Source organism: Sminthopsis crassicaudata, chromosome 1 (assembly GCF_048593235.1).
Source record: "Sminthopsis crassicaudata isolate SCR6 chromosome 1, ASM4859323v1, whole genome shotgun sequence".
Classification (NCBI taxonomy): Eukaryota; Metazoa; Chordata; class Mammalia; order Dasyuromorphia; family Dasyuridae; genus Sminthopsis; species Sminthopsis crassicaudata.
Window position 1 is genome coordinate 565,917,589 of NC_133617.1, and position 25,085 is coordinate 565,942,673.

The 25,085-nt window shown below is 31.5% G+C and overlaps 1 protein-coding gene across 2 annotated transcripts in view; it reads right to left on the reverse strand.

Annotated features, from left to right (window-relative positions):
• RASA1 (RAS p21 protein activator 1) overlaps positions 1 to 25,085 on the reverse strand; it is a 102,781-nt gene that overhangs the window by 43,254 nt on the left and 34,442 nt on the right. For both annotated transcript variants that reach the window (XM_074282137.1, XM_074282136.1), the window contains exons 5-9: positions 20,876 to 20,993; positions 18,849 to 18,880; positions 7,536 to 7,588; positions 5,699 to 5,849; positions 2,751 to 2,829 (exon numbers count right to left, since the gene is read on the reverse strand). In XM_074282137.1, the coding sequence (XP_074138238.1) occupies positions 2,751 to 2,829; positions 5,699 to 5,849; positions 7,536 to 7,588; positions 18,849 to 18,880; positions 20,876 to 20,993 (433 nt within the window). The remainder of the gene's footprint in view (positions 1 to 2,750; positions 2,830 to 5,698; positions 5,850 to 7,535; positions 7,589 to 18,848; positions 18,881 to 20,875; positions 20,994 to 25,085) is intronic.

The window sequence follows — 25,085 nt, forward strand, 5'->3', positions numbered from 1 at the left end:
ACTGATACTACTGAAGTGAGTAGAGCCAGGAGCAACAGCAAGATTATATGATAAGCAATCCTGATGGACATAGCTCTTTTCAACAATGAGATGATTCAGGCTGGTCCCAATGGTCTTGTGATAAAGAGCCATCTGCACCAGAGAGGACTGTGGGGACTGAGTGTGGATCACAACATACATTTTCACTTTTTTTGTTGTTGTTTGCTTGCATTTTGTTTTCTTTCTCATTTTTTTCCCTTTATGGTCAGATTTTTTCCATAATTATGGAAATATATATATAGAAGAATTACACATGTTTAACATATACTGATTACTTGCTGTCTAGGAGAGGAGGATGAGAGTAAGGGAGGGGGAAAATTGGAACACAAGGTTTTGAAAGAGTGAATGTTGAAAATTATGCATATGTTTTGAAAATTAAAGTTTTAATTTAAAAAAAAAAAGTCATCCAATGTATCACTAGTGGATCATCCCTTCAGTTATTTCCATTTTCACTTTTTCCTTCTGGAAATTCTGTATTGTTTGTAATGTCTTTTGTAGATCTATCTTCCTGTTAACTACTTGCATTGTTTTTGCAGCAGTTGATCAGGCTCCAGCCATCTTCATATGGGAGTGCATTTCTTTATTTTATGTAGATATAGAAGTGATTTTTGAACTCAGAACAAAAGTTCTAGTTTTGTTTCCTTAGCTGTCATTTTCTTAATTTGTAATTCCAGCTGTTTTCCCTGTTTTCTTAATGCTGCTTGATCTCTAGTTGTAAATTTCTGTGCACCTTATAATTCAGAGGCCTCTGTCCCTAGTGTAGCAGTGAGAAAAGCCATAGGGCAGGAAAAGGAGTCAACAATTCCCCAAAATGCCAGGGTGGTGGTGTGGGATCTCTGCATATGATTCTTAAATGTATAAAACTAGTCTTTTTTGTTTCAAATTCTAGTAGTTAATTGCCAAGCCTAATGAACATCTCTATGTGGACATCCTAAGACTCTTAAATGTTCACAATAGAGCTCATCATCTTTTCTTATCCATCCTCTGAACTTCCCTATTTCTGTTAGAGGAATTATCACCTGTCTAGTCATACAAGGCTTATAATTGTGAGGTCATTCTTGAAGCTTTCTCCTTTATCTTCTAAAGTCAATCAGTTGCCAAGTGCTAGTAATGCTATCTGTTATATCCCTTGAATACATATTATCAAATAAGATGACTAAAAAGATAAGAAAAGGTTAAGTAGATCAAGTGGTAACACAGAAATTTGGTAAGAGTAGGTGTATGTATAGGCCAAATTGTCTTTGTACAAGCTAGGCCAAATGTAAACTCAGGCCTACCAGACTTCAGGCCTAGCACACTATCTGCTACATCACCTAGCTGTCCTGTTACAAGGGAACAGTTACTGTTGACTTCTCAAGTGAAATGAAAAGTAAAAAACTAAGGCTAGGAAGGTAATGTCTAAAAAGGGGGATTACAGCTTACAGAATGACAGATTAGCCAAATATAGAGCACATCTAACAAAGTCTGGAAAGAAATTTTCTAGCTATCTGGCAAATATAATAATCAAGAAAAATTTAAATTGAAAAGAATGGGGTAAAAAATCCCCATGTATATATTCCACCATAGATACCAAAGAAAGTAAATAGAAGCCTAGAGAAAAGAATAGATTGTCTAGATAGACAGACAGACAGACACACACACACACACACACACAGAAATCCAATTGAAGACATAACACTTAAAATCATGACTTCAAATATCTATACATAACAAAGTTTAGGTAACAAATAAAGGAAAGTCTGTTTTTAATTTAAGACGGCAAATTTGACCTCAGGTATTTGGAAAGTATAAAATTCATTATAAAACTCATGATTGTACCATCGTTTAGATAGATATATTTTTTTCAAAAGAAAAAAAGAAGGGTAGCATTTTATACTAAAAAGGTGCATTCGTGTTAGGAAATACATTTATACATATGTACATACACATAGACACACATGAGATTTGCCTTTCTAATCATGCTTTGCTAGATTATAAATATTGAAATTAGTTAACATTCCCTCAAATAACCAAGTGATGATATAAGAAGTGAAGAGTAGATTCAGAGTACCAGAAGATAGCTATGATGGTATTAAAACTTGATATAGAAAATACACAAATTAATTCAGTTCAACAACTATTAGTGATTTTGCAAGGTATCCCAAATCTTAATGCAGTAGCTTAACACTTGGAGTCACCAAGACAGGGGCTCAAGTCCTACCACTGACTGGGATCACAGGCAAAATTGCCATAGGCAAATCTCTAATATTCTAAGGATCATTTGCTATTCTGTATCAGAAGAGAGAGCTTCAAACCAAGGAGTTCCCCACAACAGTGAAATCGCAAGTCTAAACCAGAACCCATTTAGGAAACTTTAAGAAGGGAAAAATGAAGGGAAAATGATAAGCTAGATAGCTGACATAAGTTATATAGACTGACAAGAAAAAATTACTCTGGATGACAAAATCTGTAAACTCCACAAATCTCTAGGAATTTATGGCTCCTCCAATCTCAGAAAACAGAGAGAAGTTTCAGTTTGCTAAATTTATCTTTAAGAAACTTGTTGCTATTTAGGCAACCTATAATTTTCTCTATGTTCAACTTTGATTTTTTTCTGGTTAATTTCACAGATTTAATTTTGTGAATTATATATAATAAAGTATATCAGTTAAAAGACTTTTTAAAAAATCCTCAAAAATACTGTTTGGGCCTCTGGGGTATGAAACCCTTACCTGCATTGGAACAGGATCCTTAAGATAGTAGCCTTCAACAATCTGTTCTTTCCGATAATGTTCAATGATGTCACCAATGCTAGGAACATAAAAATTATAAAACTGACAGTTTATATTATGTCCAAAAAAGTGTTAATTTGTAAAAGTATTATTAAGTGGAGTTATGTTATTATTATTAGCAAGATCTCCATAGCATACAACTTGGAAAACATTAATGAAATGCATATTCGTAGTAATGCTGGATTAAAAAAAAAAAAAAAACTCTTGGTCAAGTTACTCTCTAAATCAAGATTCCTTTGGTCAGTAACACCACAATCAAAATTTTTAAATAAAAACGTTGACATTAGCTGAGATTATAAAACCGTGGAGAGAGGATTAGAAGAAGCCTTCAACTTTTATTAAATTTTTTCTGTAACATTGGAATGGAAGAATTGACAGATATACTCCATTTACTTAACAATTAATATGTTATGTTAAATTAATTATTCTCACCATCACTCAATTTCTCTAATTATCAAATGTATTTTGGCTGTAATTGCATTCTGTAGGACCTATATCTGAGAGGCAAAAATAAAGTCAAAGAAAAATTATAAATTTCTCTCACAAATATCACCATTCTACTCTCAATAGAACAAAAAAAAGATATTGATGAAAGTACCATATAATTTGATTTACAACAGTACAAATAATCTATCATTGGAAGAAAAAAAATCTGAATAAAAAACTATAAAGGATAATAATACATGAAACTTGAAATTTATTTTTAATTTAGTTTCTACATATACATACATACAATGCATAGCAAAGCAATTAGTTTTCATTACATTTATAGCTTAATAGTTGACGTTTATATGATGCATTCAAAGATTGCAAAGTATATTCCCCCACAAGTGATTCAGTGCCTTAGGTAGCATAGTATTGTTTCTATTTTACAAATTAATAAATTGAATGTCAGAAGTTAGATTTTCTAATCTCAATGCTCTTTTCATCATGCTATGCTGTCCTCAAGATTGATCTGAAATTCCACAATTTCTTTATTCATTAAGAAAAAAAGTTCATAAAAATAAGTTCTTAAAAGTGATGATTTTATTTTATCTCTATTCTTAATAAAAAAATCAATTCAGGAGATGGAAAATTTTAATTCCATTAGAAATTCTGTACTTTTTAAATGTAAAAAAATAATCATCACAAAGGAAAATAAATGATTCGAAGAAGTTCCATGAAAAAGATGACCAGATGAATTGAATTCTAAATATTATTTGACACAAGAAAAAAGGGAAAGTGGTAATAAAGGACTATTACAAAGAGCCCATTACCTGAGTGTAAAAAATCTATCTGAATATTCTTAAGGGCTCTGAATGATATTTTTCTAAGGAAAAAAAATTTTAAATGCTGATTACTTCATGTTTTAAAATGAGTGTTTGGTTGATGATCATCCAAATTTCCCAGTTCAAAAATAAACTCCTTTGAATCTTGTCAAAAATCACCTCTCTTTTCTTGTAAAAACCTACAGTGACTTTCATTTTGATCATTTGATAAGTGACTACTCATTTCTATTGCCCCCTAAATTCAAGCTACAAAGCTATTCAGAACTATCATAAATTCCATCATAAAAGAAAGTAGTTAAATAATAGACATAGTGACTTGGAGATGTAGGTACTGTTATTTCTTTCTTCACCTAAACAACAAGCAAGGATAGTTTTATTTTTACTTTAACAGAAAAGATAAAGTTATAAGTATAAGTATTACATCAACTTCTAAACAATGCCTAACTCAGAAACAATACAAAATTGACAATATAAACTCATATCCCCCAACATATAATTGCTTTTAATAAAAATGTTAAGAAATTATATTTTTTCCACAAAGAATTCTATCTACATATTCAAGTTAAATAAATTTGGATTTCTTAAAAAAAATTAAAAACCCTCTTATGCTCACTATTTCATATTATAATGAAGTCTGAAAACATAACTATTAGGGACATAGTTTAAGCAACTAATTAGTACACTTTTAAGGAAATTATTTCACATTGAAGATTTAATTGCTAAACTATATGCAAAAGACAAATTCAGAAGAAATTTAAATCAAATATTTTCCCCTTGTTGTTCAATAGTGCTTTTTATTGTAATAAATACCACCAAAAAATGTTTCTAGTATTTAGGAAAAAATTCTACCTTTGTAAAACGTTATACTTTAGGATATATAGAAACCAAATAGTTCAATAAATATACACTTCCAAATAGGAAGCTGCTTATCAATTTGATCTCAACAACATTCACCAAAGGGGATGTAGGCTGGTGCCTTGTTAGATTTTCTTTTATTAATTATTTTTCTAAATTAATCTAGTGGGGTAGCAGTTTCAACTTAAAAGTTCTGCTCTAAGCAAAGGACTTATAGTTAGAAATTTGATCTGCAATTTCTTTGTAGTTTACAGAACTTGCAAATTAGTAATCCCAAAAAACTAATCCAATTATATTTTTAAATCTATTATCTTCCCCACCCCCACCAGCTCTTTCTTTCCTCTTTCTTGGCATCTGAGGCAAGTTTAACCAAACTTTTTTCTAGAGAAAAAAAAAAAAAAAAAAAAAAAAATCAAACTGCCTAAAAAAAAAAAAAATTTATGCATGCTTTACCTAAAGCTCATTCTAATTTATCATTTTATTACTTAAAAAAAAAAAAAAAAACAAGTATAAAGAAAAGGTTACAGAGATTAAATCTTCAGATTCCTACAAATTAAGTTTATTACCATCAAGACAGTTTGAGTATATTATAAATGCCAATATTTAAAGGCAATGTGACTTTTTTTTTAATTCTCAGAGCTCAAATGCAATATATATATATATACACACACACACACACACACACACAATATACATACAATATAAATACAATAAAAATATACTTGCCAAAGGCAGATAAAAATTCACATTTTAAAAAAAACTCACCTATTATAATATCGGCCTCCCATCATAAACTGATTGTTGGGTGTTGGACATATTTTAAAACGCTGAATATTTTCACTGGTCCGAAAATAAAGTGAATAGTCGCCAGGAGTATTATCAGAGGGCCGCACAAGGTAACTGCAAACCTGACCTACTGTGAAAATACAAAAAATTAACAATTATTTTTATACACTCATAGTCATCCTAAAACTTCCCATAAATTGACTGCAATTTATATGCACAAGTAATAAGATATACAGGTATATAGATATATTTGCATACACATACACCCCTACTCTCACTCATTTCTTTTCCTGAGAATTTTCTAAACAACTTTTTACCTAGGTTTTTCCTTTGGATATTTTCTGATTTTCAAGTCCAATTCTTTTTCTTTGACATGACACCTTTCTTAATTCTGTACTTAAGTACTATTTAAGTACATTTAAAAGATTTTGCCTAGTGAGTGTAAAAAATGTCAACAGCTAAATGGTGTCAATTTTCTGCTATAAAAGAGGCAATTAAAAAACCTTTACAATGGAGGAGAGGAGGAATGAAGGAATTTCAATCTCAATAAAAATGGCTCAAAAAGGAAATAACACACAATATGGGTATAGAAATCTATCTTACCCTGCAGGAAAGGGACAGAAAAAAGGGAACACTGGAGAAGGGGCTGTTAAGAAGCAAAACACTTTTGAGGAGAAACAGAGTGAATGAAAAGAACAGAATAAATGGGAGAAATACAGTTAGTAATGATAATTATAAAAAGAATTTTGAAGCAAGTTTCTCTGGTGAAGGCCTCATTTCTCAAATGGAAAGAAAACTCAATCAAAATTACAAAAATAATTAAGATCCATTCCCCCATTCATAAATGATCAAAAGATATGGCTATAAAGGTTATAAAATCATGCATATCCTTTGACCTAACAATATCACTACTAGGCATAAATTGCTAACAGTTTTTTTCCTCAGGACAAAAATAGAAATTGAGGGAATGCCCATCAACTGGAAAAATGGCTGAATAAATTGTGCTATGAGATTATGAAGGAATATCATTATTCTATAAGAAATGATGAGCATGATGCTATCAGAAAAAATCCACAAAGTACTCCATGAGCTCAAGCAAAGTGAAATGTACTATTTCTATAGAAAATGCATTTGCTAATCAAGTAATTTAGATTTATACATTTAGTGATGAACAAAAGGAAAAATATAAAAGTTCATCAACTTCTAGAATTTCTTGGAGAAATTAAAATTCAATACATTTGCAAAAAAGTCCCAATTAATTAAGCTACTTTAATTGTAACTAATTCCTGTGATGTCTCAGAACAAGGTGGTAAAAAGTTAACATATACAAACACATATTTGCCACACATTTTTGGAAAGAAATGTGTTAAGTTTTAAACAAAAACAAAACAAAAAACTCTTTAAAATTTCAATGGAACTCTTTTCTTTACCCTTCTTAAGAGTTTCATTCTCCAAAAATCAAGTTTTTAAAATGAAGAGCAATTTCTTACTCCTAATAAACTTAGCAGATAATTCATTTTTTGTATAATGCATTAAAGTATGCAAAGCATTTTCTTCACACAAGAAGCTTTTGAAAAAGAGTATTATAAATTATCAATTTCGTTTTTATAAATAAGGAATTAACTCTAGCTGATTATCCAACTTGCCAGTAACTACTCAGCTGAACAGCATCTGTTACCTAGGTCCAATTCTTATCCATTGTCAAGTAACAAATTGTGTATAAATTAAAAGACTAATAAAAACATATCTAAAAGACATAGAACTAAGTTAATTCAAAGGTTTTTAAAGTACACATTAACAGTAAGAATATATATACCTGTCATCAATAAAGCATAAGCTTCTTGTTTGGAAATCTTCCCATGGAACCATCTTAAAAATGAAATAAAGAGAAAATTCAAAAGTATATCTTTGTTATTTTAATATGGATGGACAAAAGCTAAAAATTAATTTACTGAGTCATTCAAAGAAAACATAAAGAACTGGGAAAAAAGTTAACTTGTAGAAGTTACCTAGTAGAGAAACCCTAGAATGTCTTCTGTAACATCCACAACAGAAGTAGCTGAGCAGCTTGAACAACCCCCATTCCTATCCCCTGCCTCCACCCACCCTACTCCCTGGTCTGTAGAGTTCCTAAAAAATGAGGACACATTTGAAGTTCAAAAGTTTTCTTCAGAACAAGCCAAAATCTGATTCTCTGTAATTTCAACTTAATTCAATAAATCCTATCTTGGTTTGCCCCCACTATCTACCTTCTTTATTCCTAATTAAAATGCCATTATTTTTAGAAATAATGAAACCATGCTGACTGGGTCTACTAAAAACTGAGGTTTAGAACCTTAAAGTCATCACTCACTATTTTATATATGATTTAGTGTAATGCACCTATAGTATTTCTACTATGAGCAAGACACCATGCTAAGCACAGAGAAAATAAAGACAAAAATGCAAAGCATATCTAATCTCAAAGAGATATAATATGTAAATAGATCAATGGGAGATGGGAAGTGGGGATGGGGGGAAGACAACTTGGGACAGTAGAAAAGAACACTAGTAACTAAGAGTATCAGGAAAAGTACAAGAGATGATATCTGATATAAACCTCAAAGGAAGCTAAGGACCTAAAAGGCAAAGGTGAAGAAAGAGTAGATTCTAAGCTTAGGGAAAACCTATGCACAGAAGTAGGAAATAGAATTCCAAGTGCTCTAAACAATAAGCATGCAAATTAACTGCAGGTGTTACACATATATGAAGAAGAGTAATGTGAACTAAGTTTGGAAAAGTAAGCTGGAGTCATAATGTGAAGAAATTAAAATGCCAAGCTAAAAAATTTTAATTTCCTGCCAAAGTCAATAAGGAGGTATTTTGTTTTCTGTCTTCTCCTTCCTCCCCCACCTTTTTAATCACTGAATATTCTTGATTGGGAGTGATATCATTGGACCTATGATTTAGGAACATGATGACTGCTGTGTGGAAGATGAAGGAAAGACAAACATGTTATTCCAAGAATCCAAATAAAAAATGATGAGTGCCTGATACAGGTTAATAAGCAGGAGTAGAGAAAAGATGGATGTTGTGAAGACTGACTCAAGATGTGATAAACAGTTTATATTCCAAAGTAAAATTGAGAAGAATTAATAAGGAGTCAAAACAAAAGAGTGCTAAGATTGTAAACCTGGGTGGCCAAACGATAATGACAATCTAGAAAAATGACAAGTTTGATGGTATAGGAATAAATCTGACATGGAGAGAATGTGAATCAGTTAACTGTATTTTAAACATGCTGTTCTAGAAAGCTCTATCACATATCTTAAGCAAGGGTGATGTCTTGTAAGACCTAAGTCCCCTGAGAGAGATTAGGATCAGATATGATGAAACAATTAGACTAAAGAATCAGAAACCTGAAGCGGGAGTGATAACTCTCATGTAAGCAAAGACAGAATCTAGGAAGGGTTGCAAAGTGTCAAAAGGAGGGGTTGCTAGATGGAGCAGTAAATGAAGACTACCCCTGAAGGCCCTGAAGTCAGGAGATCCTGAGTTCAAATGCAACCTCAAACATTCAACACTTCCTAGTTATATGACCCTGGGTAAATCACTTAACCCCAACTGCATTGTAAAAGAAAAGTGTCAAAAGCTACAAAAGGTCAAACTGAGAAAAAAGCCACTGGGCTAATGTCACTAAGAGAACACAGGCAACTTTGCAGAAGCAATTTCAGTTGTGTCTTAAGGTCTGGAAATTGGACTGACAGGGCATTATATTGTGGATGGGGAGAAAGAAGATTTTGAATTTAGTTTCTGGTTTAGCTAAGGCACAAATTTATCAAGTAAATGTAGTTCCCTCCTAATTCCTAACCAAAGGTCTCTCCTATAAGAATTATGTAATTGCTGCTCATAGTTTTGTTCTATAGGGTCAAATGTAATACAAATCTAATCCTTTTTAGCATATCCTTGAAGACATCTAAGTGCACAAGGATTCTCTTCTTCAGGCTAAACAAAATTAAAATTTCAGCAATATTTTCTTCTCTCCAATCCTTTGTCCCCCATTTCTTCTGATTACCACCTTGTCCAATTCTAACCTTGATTTGTTCTCATCATCCATTTCCTTCACTTGCTTTACTTGTGGTAATAATGAAACTGTAAAAATTGGCTGTACTCCAAAATGAAGTGTAGAATCTTCAGTGACTCCTTAATTTTTCTCAGTTTTACTCCAAGTATATAATCAGGTGTAGTAGCTTATAGATTCAGTCTCAACATGTTTTGCATTAATTTTCTTTCTATTTATGGCTACAACCCTACTTTAGGCCCTCATTACTTTTTACTTTGATTGCTGCAGTAGCCTTTTCATTGATCTTGATTTTACGTTCTCTTAAAACTCAAATAATCTCAAGCAGGTCCTCATTGCAAAAGCAATTCTTAATTCTTTCATTCCTTCCCAAATAATTCTGTCTCCACTCAAAGAGAGCAACTATTCTTTCTTTATCAAGCCTCTTGTGGTGTCTCTTCCTTATATCCTCTAAGCTGAGTACATCACATCATAATTCAGTCAAAAAATTGAGATGATTCAGAGTTCTTTTAAACTCTTCTCTTAATCTCTCTGAAATCAAGCACCATGTCTTCCCTCAAATCTCTGATAAAGAAACAATCCTCCTTAACAAGGCCACTCCTCATCTACTCCCTATGAATGCTGGAGCCCACCCTCTTCAACATTCTCCAGTAAACTGTTCACAGGAACATCCCTATCTTTGTCATCTTCACTATCTCCCTATATAGAATGATTTCTTTTCTAGCTGCTTACAAATGTACTTGGCTCCCCTATTCATAATAAAAATCCTCACTGACTTCTATTCTTCCCCATTAGTTTTCATGCTGAATATTTTTCTCCCCTTTTAAACTAAACACAATGAAAAAGTCAATTCTCTTGGTTTCACTATTCCCTCTCCTTTCAATCCGATTTCTTCCATTGGCATTCAATAGAAAACACTTTTTTCCTAAAGCATGTCTTACCATTTCATATTCCCTACTCAATAAATTCTATTTGTTCCTTAATAGTTATAAAACCAAATATAAATTTCACTATTTGGCATCCAAAATTGTTCATAACTTGGCATCTTTCTATATTTCCAATATTTACACACAAGCATGTGCGTGCACATATTAATTCCTTTGCTTCTAAGGGCATTTTTACCCCACTTCTTCACACCTCTTATAAATACCATGCAAGTTTCTTACATATAAGCAGGATCTGGCTTGTTTTTTAATTTTTATTTTTCTTTGTAACACTAACATTTAGCATGGTACATCCTTAGTGCCCATAAACTAATTCAACATATATTCGCAAAGCATTCTCCCCAGTCATCTTATTAGGCAGATCATGCTTCCAGTTGTCTATTATTCTTTCCTAAATTTTTGTATCCAGAACTGAATACAATAAATGCTGCAGAAAGAGCATACAGTAGAACTATTATCTCTCATTTGAAAAATTGTCTAAATTTTTCTCAGCTTAAGATAATAGCTATTAAGGACATCATTTCATCCAACTGATTCTCTTTGGTACAAAAGGTTAAAAACTTGAAATCTCTGATGAAGTGTCAAGTGGAGATTTCAACTAAAATGACAGAGACGGTAGAATGTAAATAAAACACAAGAGCTAAGAAGAAATCAATGCAGAAATAGGAAATTTTAAAATATATAGAGATGACAAGTTTAAGAGATCAAAATAAACAGATTAAGATGACAGTGAAAAAGAAATTCTAAAAAAGGAGATTTTTGTTTGCTACATAACAAAAACCACTTTAGCAGTCCAGAAAAAAGCCCAGGTTACATTTGTAATAGCCTCCTGAATAAAGTATTTAAGGTTTTTGATAATTGTGTGAATAAATCTTTAGCAGTATAAGCATACAGAAAATGGTGAAATGGTCTTCCCAGGGCAGAGCCAAGATGGCAGAGAGGACACATGTTTCTTTTTGACTTCTCCTATAAACCCTCAGACTAATTAGCAAATCCAGCCTCTGAATTAGTTCTGGACTGGCAGGATTCACAAATATTGGGAGTGCAACAAATTACCAGCAGAAGATAATTTCAAAGATTGCCAGAAAAGGTCTGTTTCAACACAAACAAGGGGCAGGGAGACAGGGCAGACTCTGTAGGGTGGGGCGGGGCAGAGAATCTATGAAAAGGAATCTACAGCAGGGTTGGCTACTCTGCTGGTTGCAAGCCGGTAGATTATTAAACATCCAACACAAACACAAAAGGGTAGTGAAGCCCAAAAGGCCAGAATCTCACGGGACATGGTCATGCCCACCCAGCACTGGAAGTAAGTCAGCACTTACTTACAGCAGCTCACTGCAGCCCTACTGTTTGTAGAAGCTTGGAAAACTTACTCTGACCTAAAGTAGACCTTATTTTTTAAAAAATGAGTAAAAAAAAGCAGAAAGAACTCTGACCATACACAGTTTTTATGGTGAAAGAGAACAACAGATTACAAACTCTGAGAAGACTAAAACACATCGTGTCTCTAGATGAAGCCCCAAAAGGTGATATAACCTGGTCCCCATCACACAAGGTTCTCCTAGAAGGAATTAAAAAGGCTCTTAAAAAAGAGCTAGAAGAAAAATGGAGAAAGGAAATGAAAACTTTGCAAGAGGGTTTGGAAAAGGCATAAACTCATTAAAAGACAGATTTGATAAAATAGAAAAACAACTCCCAGAAAAACAGAATTTGTGAAATGGAAAACAAAATAACCCCTTAAAAAACAGAATTTGGGAAGTGGAAAAAAATTCCACAGAACAAAATAACTCATTTAAAAATTCAATTGGACAAATATACAAAAAGAAGTAAAAAAAAAATAATAAATGAAGTAATTCACTAAAAATCAGAACTGAACAAATGGAAATGAATGACTCAGTGACATAAGAATCAGTCAAGAAAATGGTGAAGTGACCAGAATGACACAAGGTGTTATTAACATATTTTTAAAAGGTGAAAAGGGAAAATAATAGGACTAAGAAGTCACTAACACTATTAAATATGTGTCTGTGAATCCTGGGGCAAAATGATAAGAAAAATGAAAACAATAAAAATATAGTGTGAAATAACATAATGTTTGTAAAAGAAATCAGTAACAACAAAAGGTAGGTAGAAAGAAAATGTTTAATGTTTTTCCTTCAAACCTACATATTAGTAGAGAATAAGGAAGGCTGCTCAATATTTCCTATTCTCTGTAAGAAATTTATTTTGGATTCACTTCTAATTATCCAAATTATCAGTCCCTTAAACAAACCTTTAAATCCCTGAATGCACGGAGCTGTTTGATATTGCAATACTCCAATTCTTGGTAACTTGCCCTATCTGCCTCCTCTTATTGAACACTAGAGAAAAAGCATGGTATTACATTTACTGAGTTAACTAATTTTTTCTGGCAACAATAAAATTTTCATCAATTTCTTGATTTCTCTTTACTGTTCTATTACATCTTTCACAGCTATCACAAATTTCTTCTCAAGATCTCTTTTCGTACAAGTTAAAGACTTGAATTCTGAAGAAACCAGATAAAAAGATTTTAGAATGTCAAATGGAGATTTCTGTTAGTCAAATGACAAAGCAGAATGTATTATAAAAGTAAAAACTAAGAAGAAATCAGCACAGAAATAGGAAAATTTGAAAAATGAGTGGGATTTATACAATAGGATCAAGATGACAATATAAGAAAAAAAAAAATTACTCCACCTCCTGACTGAGAAAAAATAAGTGGCCATTCCTTCTTTCCAAGCACAAACATTCTTTAGATACTACTATAACCTTTGTGAATTGTACTCCATCAATTATACCTGACTTACACTTTTTAAATTTTTACTTCTTTATTTAGAAAAATAATTTGTTTCCCCAACTCCTAAGCACACTCAGCAATTCCTATCCTAAATAGAACAAAATCATAGAAATAAAGATAAGTTCAACTTGTATGTGAAAAATCCTCTCTAAAATAGGGTCATCATTCAGTTTTTGTTCCAAAACTTCTAAGTAGGAAAGAACTCAACTGTTATTTGAGAAAATACATTCCACTTTCAATAAACTTTATTTATCAAAACTGTTTTCCTTTTATCAAACCTAAATTTGCCTATTAAACCTCCACTTACCACTCCTGGGTTACCCCTGCAGGAAGTAGAACAAGTTTATTCTAAATTCCTCTTCTATATGATAATCCTTTTAGTACTGAAAAGTTATTGTCTTTAATTGTCCTAAATTTTTTATTCCCTTAATTTAAATCTTCCTTAGCCAAATCTTATATTGTAAGAGTTGAAGGCTCCTCATACTTCTAATATATCTTCTAAATGCTCTTTAGCTTCTTCCTAAAATATGGATTCCAGAACTTACCATAATATTTTACATGTGAAAAGTCTACAATTTCACTCATTTTGAAAAGTACATCTCTCAGCACAACCTAAAAATCACTTGAATTTTTTGAAGGGGCAAGAAGTCATAGGGGAGCTGCTAGTGAAGGGAAAAGACCTTCCTTGTAACAAATCTCTCAACTAATGACGACAATAGCTTAGCAATCAAATTTCTAGTTTTCAATACCTTGGAATACATTTTTGTACCATCTGTACCAAGCCATTAAAACTACATTTATCTTAAACAGCCTCTATGTCTATTGTCTTGCCATTGTTCATTCCTAGTGGTCCTTCATCCTATTTGAGTATCGTTTTTTAACTAGCATAACTTAAAAAACTTTTAACCAATGTAAGCTTTTAAAAAAACAAAATCAAATAAATAGAAAATATTTTTGCATAGGGCCTGAGTTTAAGGGATCTTAAACTTTTTCTTTGAAAACTACTAATTCTGTCATGCAAGAAGAGCTCTCTGAATTTCAGGCTATGCAGGGTCTTCTAAGATTCTAATGAAAAACGATCACTTCCCTTTCAAAGTTTTCATTAACTTTCTTCTTCATGAGAATCTAATGCAGAATAACACTATTGACAACATTATCCTTTGAAATATGAAATTTTTTAAAGGATAAAATTATTAAGACAAATCAAGAAATTGTTCACTGTATAAGAGGGAGAATTCCTGAATATCATAAAAACGAAATATGTTGTTATTCTTAGATCATGCTAGGCTTATGAGCTATTTTCCAAATCTTTATCGATGCCCTTTTCTATGTAAGTGGTTTGGAGTAGAGGTCACTGACAAAATAACATCTGTTTCTGCTCCCAATTATGTTTTACAAAAATATTTTACTTAAAAGCCCTCTCTAGGTCCGTGAAATTTCTTACATGAATGTCTTTTTAATTTATCTTTATTCCATTGCATACTCATCCTCCTTTCCCTTTCCTGTTCCCTTGAATAAAACCATAACCTTTCAGAGAGTTAGATTCTAATAACATAGTCTTACCCATCATATACCCAATTTTACCTATTAGATCAATTTACTTTCTTGTTATCAGAGCCCTAATTTATTTTTCTTTTCAGTCACTTGTGTATAAACACTTGGAGTATACACTTTTATTTAACTTCTTTCTTGGATTCTCTTCCTCTCTCATTATTAGTACTTGGGCATCTCTATTTTTCCTATTCTCTGAGAAGATTATAAGAGTATTTATGCTCATAGAGAATCATGGCTATTTATGGTACCTAGTTTGGCAAACAGTCTCAAGAAATTTTCTCCCTCCCTAAAAGGGGAAATTTGCACTCCATTCCCATCCCCTACCAAAAGACAATTATTATCTATTTTAAGTATGTTCCAGAAATCCAAATCTTTTAAATTAACTTTTATTCTTTGCATATGTGCCTATCCATTATTTAGAAAGGATTTTTCTCTAGTCATGGTTGTCAAATATACTTTTACTTGTTTTCTTCCAAGATTTTATATGATGGTATCTTTTACTTTAACAAGGTTTCTCTTAAAACTTTTCTAAAATAGTCTTTTCTTAAGTAAGCTTTTTCTTATTTAAGTTTAAGTAGCTGACTCACATACAATATCTACCTTCTCTTTTCTTGCCTTCAATTAGCAGCAGAGAAAAGAGATGCTTCAGTCATCAGTTTTTGGTACTATCACTTATGCCCCAAGGAATCTCCAGAAGTTGATAAAACTACTAGTCACTTTTTTCTTCCTCAAAACTGCCACAGACCTAAAGTATATAAATAATAGCATGTACTAAATTACTCCATTTTACTATCCATTATGAACTAACCCTCAAGGGAATCTGACTTTTCTTATTTATCACTCCACCAAAAAATGTTTTCAAGGTGATTAATATATCACCTGAATATCACCTATAAATAATATTTATAACAGCCAAGAATTTGTATCCTCTTTGCCTTCTTTAAATACGGCACTGTTGAAAACTCACCTTCTTCCTAATCTCTCTTCCATTGGTTTCCTGACACTTATAGTTCTCTTCAAACTCCTCTGACAGAATGACACAAATTTTAAAAACATTACTGGGAACTAAACAAAAATATTTTCACAGAACCATCTGAAATAGTCAAAGTTACAACTTGGATAAATAGAGAGGCGAAGATCAGGCCTATTCTGCAGAAGGAGTGACCAATGGCTTCAGCAAAGGTACAAAAGTCAATGAATATGTGTTGTCCCAAGAACAAAGAGTAGAAAAATTTGTCGAGACTAAAGAGCTCACATAAAGGAGTAGTACAGATTAATATTTAAAGACATAACAGAAAGGATTAGACTATGAATCTTGTTGAATAGCTAGGGAAAAGGGTTAACATATATTGCCTTGTGGACAGAGAGATGTTTCACACAAATCTGCTTAGAGTTTCTCTAGATCAGGTGATGGAAACATTTATCACCATAATAAATAATAGGTCAGGTATAGGCAAATATATCTGCCACAAAAAAGAAAATCTAAGCAGGTTTAAGTCAGAATTATTTAATAGCTCATTGTCTTCATATTCCAAATGTAAGAATTCATAATAGAAAAACAAACAATGGAAAGGTCAAACTTTGAATTTTATCTGCTTATGCCCAAAGTCTTACAAAAAGGATGATCCCCTGAAACAAAATAAGACACTGAAAGAGAAAGGCATGACCTATAAAACAATTGAATAATGAGAATTGCAGAAAGGAAAAAGGCAGAGAGGACCTATGAAAGAAAAACAAGGACAATTACATATTCTATACTTGAAAAAGAAGCTGGATTGCCACCTTCCCCCTTTTTCTCTTACTTCTCCCCCAGTTGAGGACGGAGGTTGAAAAGTTTTTTAAGAGATAAAGAAAAATATTAAGACAATTAACAAATAAGTGAATATTTCCCCATAGATAACAAGATAATAAAATTAATATCAAGTTTCAGAGAATTCAAAGAAAACATCTTTGAAGATAGTTTTAAGAAAAATCTTGCTAAAAGGAAAAATGTCATTAAAAAAAAACCTTAAAAGAAAAGAAATAGAAGTATATTTTACAATTATGGCAGGGGAGAAATTCTTTTTCAAACAAAAGATAGAAGTGAATGCTATATTCAAAAGATTAAATAAATTAATTGAATAAGATTAGAAAGGTCATATCACATGAACAACAACAACAAAAAAAAACAATGCCAACTAAGAACTCCTGAGTCGAAAAAAATTAGTTCATCAAATATCTCTGATAAATGGAATCAATTCCATTGAGGAATGAGGAATCAAGAGATATAGAGGATCAAGAACCACCCCCAAATGGACAAGTGGTCAAAAATGTAAACTAGAATCAAACTATTAAGAACCAACCATATAAAAAGATTATGCCAAATCACCAAGAGAAATGCAAATGAAAATGACTCAGATTTCATTACATACCCAATAAAACTGGTAAAAAGTAAAAAAGCAAACGAAAAAGTTGTAGGAAATAAGGTATACTAGAAAATTGTTAGTGAAAATATGAATTGGTGAGATCAATTCTCACTACATTAAAAAAAAAAAAAAATTTGGAATCATGCTTTAAAAAAAAAAAAAATAAAAAAAGGTAACACTGTCCCTATTCTCTGACCCAAAGAATCCAGCTGACTTCAAGTAGGTCAAAGCAAGCAAGTCATACAAACATCCAAATATTTACATAATCACTTTCTGTGATAAGAAAAAACAATAAATAGGTACACATTAATTGGGAAATAGTTCAACTTTGGCACATGAATACATTGGTCTATTACTGTATTATAAGAAATCTGGAAATTCTTAAATCATCAAGTATTTTTAAAGTACTTAGCACAGTCCTTGAACATAAGACATTTGATAAACACTTATTCCTTCCCTCCCTTTAATGAATGGATGCAAAGAAAATGAACACAATATAAGCAGGAAAAATACCCAAAAAACCAACAACTGAGCACTTTAATTGAAATGATCAAACTTTCACTCAAAAAAGATCAGAAAATAACACTTCCCTTTTCATTCACTGCAAAAGTAGGAAAACACAGGTAAACTAAATATGTTATCTGACATAAGTCAAAATTTTAGTTCATTTTGCTGAAATAGTCCCCCCCCTCCCATTATTAGAAAGGAAGATTTGAATGGAAGGAGATGACAGAATAATCTACTCATAACATATTTGATATAAAACAGAATGATTTTTGTACCTATGGTTTTTTTTTAAACAAAGAATAAAATATTTTCCAAGAGAAAAGAAAACAGGATGGAATATTCTCTAGACAGCAGAAAAACAACTCTAAAAAAGTTGTAAGAGGAGGTAAAGCACAAAACATTTTTTTCTTCTATATTTTTAAGTAAAGAAATTTGTGGGTTTTTTTTTTTTTTTTTTTTTTTTTTTAGGATAAGGATTTAAGGAAGTTTAGAAGAATGATTTGTAATAAATTTATTGTTTGTGAAAAATTGATTTGATTAGTGGTTTAATTTTTTAAAAAACTATATAAACACATATCAATTAATGATTTTAAGAAAACACAAATCTCCTCAGAGGTATTTTTAAACAGTTTATCATAAGCATATTAGATATTCATTTCCTTGCATCAAATGATCTTTCAAGATCTCTTTAACAATAGGTCCTTAATTACAGTATTAATTTAAACTCTCCACTAGTAAAAAGATAAAATTTAGTTTAGTCAACATTCAAATTGCTATAAATTTTAAACAAACAGCCTAATGGCTTGGGGAGTTTAAAAATGAAATGTTAACACTAACTTACATTTTGCCTTCATGTGGATCTTCTTCTCGACCCTGATTAAAAGGAAGATATTAATATTTTACATTTTTTATGATGAATTACTAATCTATTTTGAAGTTTTATTAAAAATCAAATTAAAACAATCAACACTTCTTATCTGTTTATGTACACCAGGAGAGAAGTACATTTGTCTCCACCCCCCACCCCCCACCCCCCTGGCTGGGGTTAAGTGACTTGCCCAGGGTCACACAGCTAGGAAGTATTAAGTGTCTGAGACCAAATTTGAACTCAGGTCCTCCTGAATTCAGGGCTGGTGCTCTATCCATTGCGCCACCTAGCTGCCCCAAGTACATTTGTCTTAATATGATACTTTCTTTCTAGAAAATTTTAGCTTTTATTCTCAGTAAGACAATGATCCAGGGCAACTCTGAGCAATGTGGGGTGAAAAATGTTATTCATCCCCAGAGAAAAAAACTGATATGGTATGAATAATGATCAAAACATACTATTTTATTTTTCTTGGGGGGTCTCAGTTTTCTGTTACAACATGACTAATATGGAAATGTTTTGCATGACTGACTACACATGTATAATCACTATGAAATTTCCTTCCTTCTCAATGAAGGGGAGAAGGAGAGAAGGAGGCATATGAAATTCAAAATTTTAAAAACAAATGTTAAAAATTGTTCCCCCATGTAACTAAAGAAAAATTAAATACTAAAATAAAATAAAATGCTAAAGAAAAGTAAAGAAAATTTTAGCATTTATCTTCTATGAGTAAATTAAGTGCCAAGAATTAATTTTCTAAATGAAACAAATTCTAATTAGATAAATGGTGCTATTTGCTGTTTATTCTCTTTCAATTTTCCTACTTATTAACTTAACAAGAGAATGAAGGGGGGAAAAAAAACATTATTATAAGGACTAACAAAGGTTTTTATGTCATTTTAAACAAAGACATTACATAATAATTTGCAGCATATTTTAAAATTTCTATTGTCAAACAAGCAAAACATAACTTATTCAGAAAACTAAGCAAAGGATTTTCAATCTTTAGAATTCTTTTTGTTACAAAAATTGTTAATTCAAAGTCATGTATATTAACCATTTTATACAGGTTCAAATCTGTTATCAACCCCAAGATATTTTTTTTCTTTGGGCTGAGAAATAAAACCAAAAGGCTTTCCTTCATCCCCAGATAATTACTTCATCAGGTAGATAATTAGATAAAAGATAAAAATGTCTTATATGACCTCTTTTTTTGAAGTGGTCATTAGAACGCAATCTAGTACACAATCATATTCATGCCATAGTCTGGTAACTTTCATATTTCTAAGCTCAGAGAAGTCCCAAGGTATTATTTTATTATATTGGAAGTTGCTGGAAAAGATGTATTCTGAAAACTTGTTATGATGTGTTTTAATCATTTAGCATGTTTTAGTAATAAAACAATTTTTTTACATTACATGTACATGTAGAATTTTGAAGCTAGGAAAAAACAAGATGACTTCACCTTGACATATCTAGGGAAGCCCAAAGAGGTAAAGTGACTTTAATTCTCACTGAGAATGGAGAATTATACAGTAAATAGCCTTAGAGAGACTTAAGATTTGGATGTTCTATTTAAAATGATAATTTGCACTATTGTAATAAGACATTTTCCATGCTTATAACTAATTATCACATGGACAAAAATGAAGTTGATGTGCCATGTAATACACAAATGAAGGTGACATTTTAAATGGTAAAATTTTAACAATTAGAAAAAAAGAACATGTAAAATTCTAAGGACAGGAATCTGAAGCGGGAGCAGTAAATATATGTAAACATTTCAAAATTATGAGGTAGATTTGGTGTTTCCATATAAACAAAATCCTGCCATATACTTTAATAGTTTAACATCATAACCTTCATTATATATGAATATTAGTTTAAAAATCTCCACCCTTCAGTAAAACAAATATCAAACTTTCTCATCAAAAAGTATTCAATCAACACAGCTAGTAAATTACTTGGAACTCTTTATAAATTAAAAGAAAACCACTTACCACTTCTTCTACTAGATCTTCAACAATAAGGCCTTGCTCATCAGTTCTTAAATTTGTAACCCACATCCATCCATCTTCTAATTCATTATGGACAATGAACATATCTCCTTTTAAGAAACTAAGGAGAAAAATATTAAAAGTTAAAAAAATTAAATCACACTAAAAATATTAAGGAAATTCTAGATGTCATTGTACTATACCACAAACGAAATAGATTGAGAAAAAAAAGATTATGGGGAAAAGAAGTTAACAAACTAGAAAAGGAGACATATATAATAATTGGAATATAGCTTAAAGTTATGACCAAAAAAAAAAAAAAACCTTGACACAATAATGTAAGAAATAACCAACAATCAAAAGAACTTGGGCTGCAGCCAAAAATATCATGTGCAGCAAAACTAATCATAATATTGAGCAAAAAAGTTGATGTTTAACAAACTTGTAGATCTTCAGGACTCAACCAAACCTTAACTTAAACAGAAAATTTAATATATAAAAGCCAACATCAAAGACTAATTTCAAGGGACTCAAAAAGGACAAATTGTTTATTTATTACATGAAAACATATCAGTAATTGGGTAACTCAAAAGAAAGATTGATTGGAGCAGAGCTGAGTATGATGTGACTCTAAAAAACAAAACTGTCTATGAAAAGGTAAAAATAGTCATTATGCTATATGAATGAGGTGCAAAGGAAGACTAGGCAGAGTTTAAGGGAGGAGGAGGAATGGGAATGCTAAAAAACTTACATCAGGAATGTGAGCTACATAGGAAACGGAAACACACACACACACACACCTATGATGGGTACAGCACTTTCAAAATCTTTAAAAAAAAATAAAGAGGGAATCAACATATTAAAGTGGGATACAGAAATTGTGTAGATTTATGGCAATGGGACAAGGGATGTAGATTAATGGGAAAAGAATAAAGATTAGAATTACAGTAGCAATAGAATTTGCTAGGAAATAAATATACAGAAATACTATAAGGATGAGGAGTAGAATTCATTAGAAAAAAAAAGTAGGGCCAGTAATCACTGACTTCAGACAAAGTCAAACTTAAAAGATTCAGTCAATAAGAATCGACATTAGATGTCAGTTATATTAATATTGTTTTAGATGCATGTCTATATGTGTAACTGTATATGTGTATGTATGTTGTGTGTATCTATGCTTAACTATGGACTGAGAGACAGGCCAAGAAAAGATGGACTGTCACAAATATATAATCTCTATTATTATTATTATACATGCTTTCTTGAAATGGAAATTTATTGTTGCATATTTTGAATCCTCTCTGATGTTCTGCTGGGCACATGATAATGCTTTGTTTCGCTTTTTAAATTTTCCTTTTCCATCTTTTTTTATTTTCTTATTTTGCATTTAGTTTCAAATGAATTTTGAAAAATAATAAATCTTATTAAAAAAAAAAAAGATATGTGTATGCAACAGCAAGATTATATGATGATCAATTCTGATGGGTGTGCCTCTTTTCAACAATGAGATGATTCAGACCAATTCCAATGATCTTGTGATGAGAGACATCTGTACCCAAAGAAGACTATAGGAATTGAATGTGGAATCCAAAATAGTATTTTCACTTTTTGTTGTTGTTTACCAGCATTTTGTTTTCTTTCTCATTTTTTTCCTTTCTGATCTGATTTTTCTTGTGCAGCATAATTGTGGAAATATTTATAGAATAATTGCACATGTTTAAAATATACTGGATTGCTTGACATCTAGGGGAGGGAATGGGCAGAAGAAGGAAAAAATTTGGAACACAGGGTTTTGAGGGGGTGAATGATGAAAATTATCTATGCATATGTTTTGAAAATAAAAGCTTTAATAAAAAAAAACATATGCTATGATACAATGACAAATCCCAACTTAGGATAGAAGCATTGACTAATTCAGAGAACAGACAATACATACATGCATGCATACATGTATTTAATCAGCTTTTGGTCAGCATTTAATTAGTATTTGTGTGTGTGTGTATATGTCTATGTATAGTCTTTTTGGTAGAGAAGAGTAGACTACAAATGTAGTCTCAGACATATTAACTGACATTTTATTTTGCTTCTCAGTTACAAAAAAGAATACATAGAAACAAAGTAAAAGCCTAATGATTAGAGAATGGCTATTAAAATTACTTTAAAGGGATATTATGTTGCCATAAGAAATTATGAAAATGAACAAATAGAGAAGTCTGTGAGAAAACAAGTAAAACTGTAGCAAAGTGAAACAAATAGAACCTGGAAAAACAACATGCATGACACTAATGTAAATGGAAAGAAAAAAGTGTGAGCGCTGTGTAATTAATATAATAACCAAGCTTAGATCTAAAGAAATGAGAAAATACAGGTCCTTTCCTTTTTTTGGCAGAAGTTGAGGAGTACGGGTATAAAACCAGTACACACATTTTCAGACTTGGTTTAGCTTTGCTAAATCTTTTTTTTTTCCCTTTACCGCAAGGGATGGCTTTTTACACAGGGGAAGGAGGATATGTGTGAATATATTTGAGAGAAAAAATATATATATTTTAAGGGGGGGGGGGTTGCTACTGTTTCTAGAAAACAAAAATGTAAAAAGCCTTAACAATTTAAAAGATTAAAAATTTTAAATAATCACTATTGCTTTAACATTAAATATTATACAATTAAAAACACCAACTGTATATATTACAGAAATAGGTTCAGAACATCCATCTAATCCTAACATTTTCTCTCTTGATAGTACACAAAAGTAACATTTTACAAGTAGACATGTTTGGTCTTTCTAACATCTTACAAAGTTAGGAACATGACCCAAAGAGCCTATTTTCCCTTAGAAGAGAGGCCAATGGTGAAATGTATCTAGAACTTTTCAAAATTACTTATATTTCGGTCAGTACCACAATACTGAATTGAAGTCTGTGGTACTGGTTTGAATGTTAGCTCTACTGATTTATTAGCTGTGTGAGCTGGAAGTTATTCCAAACTCTCTAGGCCTCATGCCTCACCATCTTCAAGCCTAAAATTAGAAAGAAGGCTGGTCAAATAATCTCTTAGAGATAATTAATTCTTTATTAGTTATATATAAACCAATAAATTCTTTGAATTTCTTCTCACTTACCTGAATAGCAACTAATTTCTACTCTGCCAGGATTTGGTTAGGAGTTATAACATAAATTAATTTTTATCATGATTTTATACATTTCATTAACATTCCCTTTCAGCCTTCAGTCTGTTCTCATACCCTGGAACAGCTCCTGGTTTTTTATATTTTCCTGAACTAAACATAATTTTGTAAACAAGCACAGGTGAACCCTAAGTTTTTTGAAGGATTTCAGTTTTTTTGGTGAAGTACTCCCTTGGAAATCCTCAAACAGTAGAGATCTTCAAACAGTTGGATCAGAGATGTCAAAGTCAAACAGAAATGAAAGCTCCTAATCATACATAAAGATCTCTGTAGGTTCCATATTGACTTGGATTTTAAAATTATCTGTTTCATTTTAGTTTTAATTGTTTTGCTTAATATTTCCCAATTTTACTTCAATTGCTGACCAAAAGCTAATTACATACATATATGCATGCATGTATGGACTGTCTGTTCTCTGAATTAGTCATTTGGAAGTGTTGTGGGTCATATATTTCTGGACTAAATGACAACTTCAGCATGTCACATAGTGGATATATCTTTCAAATTGGACTGAATGGACACAGCTCCCTTTCAAATCTGTAAATCTATGACTCTATTAAAAGAAGAATGTTTTCAAAACTAGCCTTTAAGGCCATCACTAGGACATGGGACTAATTAATGTCTTTCTCTCCTAATAGTCTTTATACACATTAAAATCTTTATACTACAAAATAAGCTTGAGTTGACAACAATTTCCTTAAAAGGCTTGTTGTTAAAGGCTTTATTTTCACAATATTTCTAAGAATTTAGTATATTTTATCTTACCTTGCAATACATTTCCTCCCTAAAACCAGTTAAGTCAAGACAATCAAAATAATTGACAAGTTTTTATTAAGTTATTAAAATACTAGTTATTGTAGTACACACACACACACACACATACACACACACACAGACACACACACACAGAGTTTATAGTGGCTTTATAAAAAGAACAGGATCAAAAAAGTGAATTTCAATGTAAGTATGAATACAAATATCAAAGAACTAAAATAAGAAAGCCACCAATCTCTTAACTAGCCATAATAT